Source organism: Phaenicophaeus curvirostris, chromosome 7, assembly GCF_032191515.1.
Source record: "Phaenicophaeus curvirostris isolate KB17595 chromosome 7, BPBGC_Pcur_1.0, whole genome shotgun sequence".
NCBI lineage: Eukaryota > Metazoa > Chordata > Aves > Cuculiformes > Cuculidae > Phaenicophaeus > Phaenicophaeus curvirostris.
The window spans coordinates 25483960-25493856 of record NC_091398.1 but is presented as its reverse complement, the minus strand read 5'-3'; the positions used below and the strand labels follow the sequence as shown (position 1 = coordinate 25493856).

Sequence of the window (9897 nt, the reverse complement as noted above, 5' to 3'; positions counted from 1 at the left end):
TGATGCCGAGGGGGCGGGCAGCCCCGACCAGCGGAGAACGCGGCACCGGACAGCGGGTACGGAGCTGGGAGCAGGTGGGAGCAGGGATGCCGGCGGGTTTGTTTGCTCCAAGGTGTCACTTGTCCCCCCCTGCCCCATCCCAGACCCCCTTGTCTCACCCCCCTGAGACCCCTCCGACCCCATCAGCTGCCGTCTGGTCCCCTTGCGTGGGTCACGCTCTGTCCACCGGTCACTGAGGTGAGTCCTGGGGCACGGGGGAAGGTTGCGTGGGGCAGGGGGAGCTGAGCAGAGCCCGGGGACACGGGAGAGGGTGGGGGTGTCCGGAGGGGTGGGCATCCCTCCCTCCTTTGGCACGGCCACCCCCACAGGGACACTGAATTCTGCCGGGGGACTTGGCCCTCCAGCTCTGCTTGGGGACTGTCACGTCCAGGAGAGGAGCTGGGGGGAGCTGGGGCTGCCCCTAGCAGGAGGCAGCAGCCCCCGGGAAGCCCTTGCGCTTGTTTTTTTTCCAGCTCCTGGCTCCTGTCCCGCTCCTCTCAACTCAAAGGAGAAAGGGGCTATGCTGGGTTTTTGGGGCATCGCTCACCCGCTGGGGGTAGCGGAACAGTGGGCTGTGTCCCTCATGGGATCTTCCTTGTGCTGGAAGGGATCATCTCCTCTTGGCTGCTGCTGTGGGGAAGGCACAGCTCCGTGGCTGGGGCAGGGCTGGGCACGCTTGTGCTGTGCTGGGAGCCTGTGAGGGCTGGCACTGGGGAAGATCAGTTTAGCTCCAAAATCTCGATGTTGTTATGGGCCTGGGGGCTGCAAGCAGCTCCCTTGCACACCAGTCATTGCCCACATGCATGGCCAGGTGCAGCCTGTCCCTCTCCCAAGCCAGCATGTCTCTCCAGCCTTGGTGCCTCTCCCCCAGTGCTGGCTTTGGCTCCCCAAATCATCCTCATGTCCACCCCATCGCCCGCTGCTGTGCCAGATGCGTGGGGCAAGTGGGCACCTGGTGCTGCAACCCTGCAAAGCGGAGACACCAGGCTGGGTGCTGCCGGGAGGCTGGAAGGTGCAGGGGGACAGGTGGCTGGGGTTGCCCCCCAATGGTTCCCTGCAGCTCCTGGAGCACAAGGGGCAGCGAGCGTGTTGGGGGAGGGTGTGGGGCAATCCTGGGGCTGTGCAAGGCAGTGGGCGTCAGAGCACCTGCTCCGCTGGGGCTGAGAGGAGCCGTGGTGCCACCCTTCCATTTGTGGGTGCAGGCACATCCTGAGCCCTGGGCAGGTGGCACGGTGTCCCCTCAACCCATCAGATGTGGGGGAGTGCAGGTGCTGTAACAAGTGACAGGGGACAAGGCATGAGGGAATGGCCTCAAGCCCCGCCAGGGGAGGTTCAGGCTAAACATTAGGAAAAAATTTTTCACGGGAAGGGTCATTGGGCACTGGCAGAGGCTGCCCAGGGAGGTGGTTGATTCACCTTCCCTGGAGGTGTTTAAGGGACGGGTGGATGAGGTGCTGAGGGGCATGGTTTAGTGTTTGATGGGAATGGTTGGACTCGATGATCCGGAGGGTCTTTTCCAACCTGGTGATTCTGTGATTCTATGATTCTAAGTCCTTGCGGTCTGAGCCCTGCATGAGGGGCTGGTGCTGGAAACACGCAACCCTAGCACTGGACACTGCTGGGACGCAGCTAGGATGGAACCCCAGCCACTTCATGTCTCCAGCAATACCTGAGGTCCCCAAGAGCATGCACTGGTGGTCCCCACTTGCCCTGGGGACAGCACAACACCTACTGCCAGCTCCACGCCTGATGTGTACCAGTGCTGTGCTGGGATCTTCCCTGCCCGTTCCCACACGGAGCAGGGAACGGCCGCTGTCGGGGGCCCCTGAGCCTGCGAGGATCTGGCGCCCGGGCTCCGCAGCTGCCTGCACGCTGACGGCACCGGCTATTCCCAGCCCTGCTGAGTCAGGGGCCTGGGGCACAGCTGCCACCCCTGCACCCTGGCACAGAGCCCTTCACTTCCAGGGACCCCCAAGTTCCCTCCTGCACCCAAATCCCAGCCCACCGGTTCCAGTATCTGCTCCTCGAGTGCCCAGCTCCAGCACGGGGTGATAGGCACATGCAGCAATTTGTCAGTCTAATTAAAGCCTTAACAGCCTAATCAAAGCCTTATTGTCACTTGGGTAGTATTTATAGTGCCACTCGTCACAGTGTGCTTGCAGTATGGCTCCTGGTGATCTTGCAGTGCTGGGGTGCTGACGTTCCCCAGGGAGAAAGAGCTGGGGGAGCTGAGGGTCATTGATCTGGCCCCTTCCTTGCTCTTACAGCGAGTAATACTCTCCCTTACTTCCAAATTCGCTGGCTGGAGGCCAATGCACAGGTTCTGGGAGCTCGTGCTTGGCTTTCCCAGGTGCCCCCAAGGCATGTTTTCCCTCCCCTGGTAGCGGTGACCTGGCAGCCCCAGGGCTCTGGTACCCAGCAGGCTCTAGGGCAGCCACGATCACAAGTCTTTCTGTTTTTCTCGGACACCTTTCGAGCTCCATCTTCCCGGTAACGCAAATTAATATTTCACGAAGTTGGCCGGGTGAACTCGACACTGAGGGAAAGCAATGACCCAGCAGGAGACAGGCACACTCGCCCCAGGGCAGGGACACACGCACACGCGTGGGCATGGCCGGAGCCCACCTGCCGCCACTCGGGCACGGGGGAATCCAGCCTCACACCCAACAGCCGCCCTCTCTCTTCCCTCCCCAGCAGCCGCCAGCGTGGAGGAGGCAGAGCCATGGCATCGCTGCTGTGCAACGCCCGTGAGTGCCCCGGCGGAGGGGAGGGCACCGGGCCACCCGGATTTGTGCCAAGGCAAATCTGGCCCGTGGGTTGAGCTGCCTTGCCACCCGCAGCAGTATCCCTGCCCCAGTGCTGAGAGTGGGTGGGAAGGGTGGATGGGGAATTGCCTTCTGCCTCCCCTGTGGCAAAGGGAGGTTGGTTGGGGTGCATCCCTTCTCTGTCCCAAATCAAGACACCACCTGGGGTCCCAGAGGGGGCAAGGAAGGGAGCAAGGCACCGGGGCGCAGTGCCCGGGTACCCCTACCCTCAGTGACACAGCCCATGCTGCCCCCAGGCATCCAGCTCACGGAGGAGCTGGAGCAGATGCAGCAAGGGACGCTGATGCGCAAAGTCAAGTCCAAGAACTGGAAGAAGCAGCGTTACTTCAAGCTGCAGGATGACTGCATGACCATCTGGTACCATTCCAAGAGGACAGGGAGAATCGAGTCTGCTTGTGAGTACCGGCTGCTGTGTGTTGGCTGTGAGGACATCAGTAGGGTTCAGAGTGAACAGGGATGTGAACATGTATGGACATTCTTGGAGCCAAGCTTGCAAAGGGTGCTGGGGCATTCAGGAGAGGCTCTGTGTGTGTAGGGGGAGGCTCTTCTCACCCACACTGCTTCATGTAGCATCCTGACCCCAGTGGGACCCCTGGGTTACAAAGGCTGAGTTAGACATTGCAGCGAATACAAGTGGAAGCTCTGGCATGGCAGTGGAGGAGTGGGCGGACAAACAGAGGTGCAGATAGACGGACGGATGGATGGATATCTTAGAGGGTGAGTGGGTGGCTGCCTGGATAAGTAGAAGGAGGGATGGCTGGAAAGACAGTTGTCTGTGGGCAGTGCCCCCTGCCCTGTGGTCCTTGTCCCCCACAGACAGGCCTCCCCTCCCTCTGCTCCAGTCTCCATCAGTGATGTGGAGACGGTGCGGGAAGGGCACCAGTCAGAGGTGCTGCAGAGCGTGGCTGAAGAGTTTCCACCCGAGCGCTGCTTCACGATTGTCTTCTATGGTCGCCGGGGCAATCTGGACCTCATTGCCAGCTCAGCAGAGGAGGCACAGTGCTGGGTCCAGGGCCTGCACCAGCTCATCGAAGTGGCCACCAGCATGGACCAGAGGGAGAAGATAGATCAATATCCTTCCTGTGGGCACCACTCTGCCCTCTGCACCCAGTCCTCCCCCAATCTCCAGGCATCCCTCAGGCTTGCTCCGGTGTGTGCTTAACTCTTCTGGGTCTCATCGTCTGCACCAGAGCAGGAATAGTGCACAGAAAAAGGAAAAGAGGCCTTCTGATGCTCCCCAGCTCCATTTCTCTTTGCCAAAGTCCTTTCCCTTAACATCTGCCCTGGTTTCTTGCACGTGGATTCGTGACTGGTTCCAGAAAGGTGACAAGAATAAAGATGGGCGCATGAACTTCAAGGAGGTGCAGCGTCTCCTCAAGATGATGAATGTGGACATGAATGAGGATCATGCCCTGCAGCTCTTCCAGGTAAGCACCACATCTGAGCGTGTGGAGGAGCTGGATCACACTGAACACCACATCCCTGCAGAAGGATGTCACTACTGTCACTTATCCACCCACCCACCTGTCCATCCATTTATTTGTTCACCCAACCACCTGTTTACCCAGCCAAACATCCATTTATTCATTTATCTGCCAATTCATCCATCCATCCATCCACCCTTCTCCATTCTTCAACCCATCCATCTGTCCATCCATCCAACAAGGCCCCCAGCAGCCTGTCCATCTGTCCATCTATGCATTGATCGATACCTACCACTGCTGCTGATGTGGAGTCCCTGGGCTTTCTGCTGGGGGTGGGTAAATCCCCCCGCGGACCCATGGAGCAGTCAGGACACCCCGTTTTGCCCCAGCTACACGCTGAGTGAGCTCCCTTGCAGGACGCTGACAAGTCAGAGTCAGGGACACTGGAAGGGGAGGAGTTCGTGCTCTTCTACAAGGCCCTCACGCAGCGCGAGGAGGTGCTGAGCCTCTTCCAGGACTTCTCTGAGGATGGGAAGAAGCTAACACTGCTGGAGCTGGTGGATTTCCTGCGGCAGGAGCAGTTGGAGGACGAGGGTGCAGAGCAGCTGGCCATGGAGCTCATAGACAAGTATGAGCCATCGGAGACAGGTGAGAGCCAACCTGAGCATCAGCTGTGTTCCCTGTGTGTGGACCCACAGCACCTCCAAGCCCCATCCTGTTGTAGGTGGGCACTGAGGAAAGGCTGCCCATGATGAGATTGGGGTGCAGTTCCCGGTTTTTTTGTCCATTCTGGAACATTTTGGTGTAGAAGGTTGACCAGCTGTGAGGCGGAAGCTGCGAGCTGGAAGCTCTGGCTTTGGGGGTCCACCACTCACCTTCCCAAGGTTACCCCCCTGGGGCATCTCTCCCTGTGCCCTCGCCTCTTGCAGCAACTGTTTCCATCAGGCTGCGGATGAGAGGAGCCAGCAGCAGCCCCATTAGCCCGCATCCTGCCTCCTCTGAGTCCCCAGCTCTTGCTGAGCCTCCCTCTCCACCTGCAGCCCGGGCTCGCCATGTGCTGAGTGCTGACGGGTTCCTCATGTACCTCTGCTCCCCGGATGGTTCCATCTTCAACCCCCAGCACCGGGCGCTGTGGCAGGACATGAGCCAGCCTCTCTGCCACTACTTCATCTCCTCCTCCCACAACACCTACCTGATAGAGGACCAGATCCGGGGCCAGAGCAGCATCGAAGGCTACATCAGGTAAAGGAGCTGCTCCCTCCCAGATGCCCCCAGGGTTGTGTCCCAGGGGCTCCTTTGCCTCCTCCATGGTCCAGCACCCCTTTGGCCATGCCAAATCAATAGGAATGGTTGGATTTTGATAGGAATGGTTGGACTCGATGATCCTGTGGGTCTTTTCCAACCTCGTGATTCTGTGATTCTATGCCATATGGTGCCCAGCGAGGAGGGTCAGGTTTTTGGGGTGCTGAGCCCACCCTCGGTGGCTGTCCCCATGTCCCTTGCAGGGCTGACACCCGGAGCCAGAGGGGAGGGCATGGTCTGGGGACCTGGCTGGGTCCTAGATGCGACTGTCCTCCCACAGGGCTCTGAAAAGGGGCTGCCGGTGCCTGGAGGTGGATTGCTGGGACGGACCCAATGGAGAGCCCGTGGTGTACCACGGCCACACCTTCACCTCCAAGATCCCCTTCCGGGAGGTTGTGAGCACCCTGGGGAAGTACGCCTTCAAGGTGGGCACCCGTCCCTGGGCACTGGGTGTTGTGGGTGGCCCTCGACGGGTGGGCTGGGACACGTGCGGCTACAATTCGGGGTTGCAGTGCTGGGGGTCATCGCCTGGTGCTGCAGCAGGTCTGACCCCATCGTGGGCGAGGAGGGTGGCTGTGTCCCTTTCCCAGGAACAGCACTGGGGGGACTGATCCCTGCGCTGTGCCATGCTGGGGGATGGGGGCTTCTGCAGGCATGGTCTGCTGGGGGTGCAGGGGTGAGGTGGGGCCTGGGGGAATCCAGAGAGGTGTGAAGATCTCAGGAGAACGCAGGTGTGCATGATGGGCTCCTTCCTGGCACCGCCTGTGCCTGGTCAAAGCTCTTGTGAGAGCTCCTCAACCTTTCCAAGGCAGATCTCCAGCTGTGCACATTGCTTCCCAGACCTCGGACTACCCGGTGATCGTGTCCCTGGAGAACCACTGCAGCATGGAGCAGCAGGAGGTGTTGGCCCAACAGCTCAAGACCATTCTGGGGGAACAGCTCCTCACCACCACCACTGATGGGCGCATCCCCACCCAGCTCCCATCCCCTGAGGTAGGGACAGAGCACAGCCACACTGAGCATCGTGGTTCTGTCTGAGAGTGGGGTAGGGAGGTGGCTCTGCTGTCCAGAGAAAGGGCCAACCCTGCCCAGCATCATCCTGCTCTGCTGGAGCATTTGGGGATGCTGTGTCCTTATGTTCACAGGGGTCACACAGCTGTCCCCAGGATTGCCTCCCCATGCCCTGCAGAGCCAGAGAGCAGGGCGGAGAACTCCTACCCTGTCCCCTCCCGGGTGCTGAGGGGAGCTGGAGGTGCTGGCTCCCAGCACTGAGGGATCCCAGGGCACAGCAAATCCCACGGAGGAAATGGACACCCTCTCTATCCCCAACCCTGCAGGAGCTGAAGCACAAGATCCTGCTGAAGGGGAAGAAGATCGGGCGGCTGGAAGACACGCTGGATGGGCCAGGAGATGAGGCACCTGATGTGTCTGACGATGACAATGGGGCAGAGGCGGAGGAGGAGAGACGGAGGGTGAAGGTGGATGGCCCAGGCTGGGGTCGGTCTGGGAGCACTGAGCCCCCGGGCACAGCTATGGCGACATCCCAGTGCTGAGGGGAGAGGCAGAGATTACAGGGACATCACCAGCCCTTTCTGTCCCTGGCCAGGCCAGCCCTCACTTTGCAGAGTGTCCCTGTGGTGGCACCACGCTGGGGGGGGCCTGCCTGCTCTATTCCTGGCAGGAAGGATGCCCGTGGTGGGGATGCTGCCAACCCCAGCACCCCTGGGCTGTTCTCAGCTTCCCCACGATCCACAGCCCCAGTCCTGGATGAGTGTTGGGAGATGGTGCTGCCATCAGGAGGGACCCAACACAGCCTTGCCTTGCAGAAGGACAAGGAGAGCCTGGCACAGTCATTGTCTGACTGTGTCATCTACTGCAAGAGTGTGTCCTTCCGGGGCTTCCAGGAGGCCCGCAGCCATTCCCGGCCCTCCGAGATCTCCTCCTTTTCCGAAGCCAAGGCCAGGAAGCTCATCCGGGATGCAGGTGAGGCAGAGCGGGTAGCACCACCAGGGACCAGGGCAGAGCAGAGGGGCCAGGTAGCTTCCTCAGGTGTAGGGCTAGAGCCTCTGGACACAGGGGCTCCCTCCCTGCCCAGAAGAAAGAGGGTCCAGTGGAGCTGTACCCTGGATTTAGGCTCTGATGGGCGAGTAGGGATTATTGGCTTAGAAAGTAAGGCAGGACACCTGGCTTCCTGGGAGGGGAGAGGGATGAGAATTGGTGGGTGGGTTGATGGGAGGGTGGATGGTTGGATGAATGTATGTTTGGTTGGATAGGTGGATGTGTGAGTAGGTGGTTGGATGGATGTTGGATGGATGGATGCAGGCCGGGGGGTGACCCCACGAGTGGCTCTCACACTCCATTGTAGGGAATGAGTTTGTCCGCCACAATGCCTGGCAGCTGACACGCATCTACCCCAGCGGGATGCGGACCGACTCCTCCAACTACAGCCCGCAGGAGATGTGGAACGTGGGGTGCCAGATTGGTACGGCTGGGGCATCAGGGCTGCAAGCTGGGGGGATGCCCTGTGTCCTGTCCCAAGTGGCACCATCCATGCCTGTGTTGGTGCCAGCTACAACCCCAGCTCATGCCAGGCCTGGCTGCAGGCTCTTGCCCTGCCTTGGGGAGCTTAGGGGTACCTGGACATCGGTGCCTTGTCACCTTGAGGCCCCGCATGGGGACAGGCTGAGAAGGGCACAGTGACTTCAGGCTGCCCTGAACCCTTACCCTGCTGCCTTCCCCCAGTGGCCTTGAACTTCCAGACAGCTGGCATGGAGATGGACCTGTGTGATGGGCTGTTCAGCCAGAATGGCCGCTGTGGCTACGTGCTCAAACCACCCTTCATGAGGGATGAGGAGACACTCTTCGACCCCAGTGACCCCAGCAGCCGGGAGGGCCCTGGCCCCACCACCCTGACAATCCAGGTATGGGGCATGGGGCCAAGGAAAGAACCCAGGGAGCCATGACAGTGTCCTGGGGCTCTGTCAGTCCCAGATTGGGGGGAAACACCATCCTGGCTCCCTCAAAGCCCACCTGGGCAGCATGCCAGACCTCCCCAGGTCCCAGGGTCCATCTCTTCCCACAGGTGATTAGCGGGCAGCAGCTGCCCAAAGTGGCCAACAGCAAGGAGGGAGCTGTAATCGACCCCCTGGTGCGCGTGGAGATCCACGGGGTCCCTGCAGACCAGGCACACCAGGAGACCAAGTACATAGAGAACAATGGTAAGCCCCACAGTAGTACCAGAGATCCCAATGCACCTGGGCAGCCCTCATCCCTGCCCTCCCTCACCCTCCCAGGCGCCACTCTCCCTTCCCAGGGTTTAACCCCCGCTGGGATGAGACGCTCCAGTTCCAGCTCCATGTGCCTGAGCTGGCCCTCATCCGCTTTGTGGTAGAGGATTATGACAAGACTTCCAGGAATGACTTCGTGGGTCAGTTCACCCTGGCCTTTGTCAACATCAAACCTGGTGAGCAGCTGCTGCCCCAGGGAGGGGGCACCAGGGCAGCCCCGCAGGGGTGTCTGGGGCTCAGCGGGGTGCTGGAGCAGGAGGCAGGGGCGCAGCAGTCAGCCAGAGCCTCACTGTTCTCCCTGCAGGCTATCGCCACATCCATCTCCTCTCCAAGGATGGCACCAGCATCCCACCATCTTCACTCTTCGTCCACATCCACATCACCGAGCCTCCAGGCCCTGAGCAGGACTGAGCCCATGGGTGGAGCAGGATCCAGAGCAAAGCCATAGAGCTCCCAAGGCCACGGAGCCAACCGCATTGCCCTCTTGCTGAGCCATTTGTGTCATCCCTGTGTTGTCGTTGCAGTTGTGCCCCCATTTACAGTGGCCTCTGGGGCCTGTGAAAAGGCACCGCCATCCGCTTCCCAGGTTGGGGAGGCTGCCTCCCAGACACGAGTGTGGGTTCTGCACTGATGCGCCCCCCCTCCCCGCGCCCTGCCCTGGCCCCCAGGCACAGCTCAGGCCTGAGGAGAGATGGTGCACAGGGCCCCAGCTCTGCTGCAGGGGCTGGTCCCCCCCAGCCCAGGAGCAAGGCTGGAGCCCAGCAAACCGCAGGGCTGAGCAGAGCTGGGAGAGGAGTTAGTCCTCACTGTCCCCTGACCCTGCAGAGCCCCATTGCAGCCCCTGGCCCCCACAGCCCCCAGGGCTCTCCTGGCCGGTGCGTTACTCACCCTTGCCCTGTCTTTTCTCTGCAAACAACCTAATAAATTGTTTGGTGACAGGTGTGCTGGGATCAGATGCAGTGGTGCTGGGGACAGACAGGGAGCTGGGCTTGTGCCTGCACTCCTTCCCTGCAGGCAGCC

The 9897-nt window shown here is 60.6% G+C and overlaps 1 protein-coding gene across 4 annotated transcripts; it reads left to right on the top strand.

Moving 5' to 3' along the window:
* Positions 1-48: 48 nt before the first annotated feature.
* Positions 49-9806, top strand: PLCD4 (phospholipase C delta 4). Of its 4 annotated transcripts, XM_069861316.1 has the most exons (16): positions 49-56; positions 2734-2786; positions 3101-3259; positions 3707-3935; positions 4162-4291; positions 4705-4936; positions 5329-5530; positions 5871-6015; positions 6431-6583; positions 6928-7068; positions 7417-7573; positions 7956-8072; positions 8333-8511; positions 8673-8808; positions 8904-9053; positions 9182-9806. In XM_069861316.1, the coding sequence occupies exons 2-16, from the start codon at positions 2762-2764 to the stop codon at positions 9286-9288; spliced, it is 2262 nt and encodes a 753-aa protein (XP_069717417.1). In that variant the 5' UTR covers positions 49-56; positions 2734-2761; the 3' UTR covers positions 9289-9806. The 4 variants fall into 4 exon arrangements, with proteins under 4 accessions (XP_069717417.1, XP_069717419.1, XP_069717418.1 ...); XM_069861318.1 differs by lacking the exon at positions 3101-3259; XM_069861317.1 differs by lacking the exon at positions 49-56 and having other exon boundaries at positions 1923-2786; positions 4777-4936.
* The last annotated feature ends 91 nt before the right edge of the window (positions 9807-9897 follow it).

Bases quoted from the DNA above. Each gene is read 5' to 3' on its own strand.
- PLCD4 (XM_069861316.1), top strand. From the start codon at position 2,762: ATGGCATCGCTGCTGTGCAACGCCC. The intron at 3,260-3,706 runs GTGAGTACCGGC...CCTCTGCTCCAG, and splicing joins AGGGAGAATCGAGTCTGCTT to TCTCCATCAGTGATGTGGAG. The intron at 8,073-8,332 runs GTACGGCTGGGG...GCCTTCCCCCAG, and splicing joins GAACGTGGGGTGCCAGATTG to TGGCCTTGAACTTCCAGACA.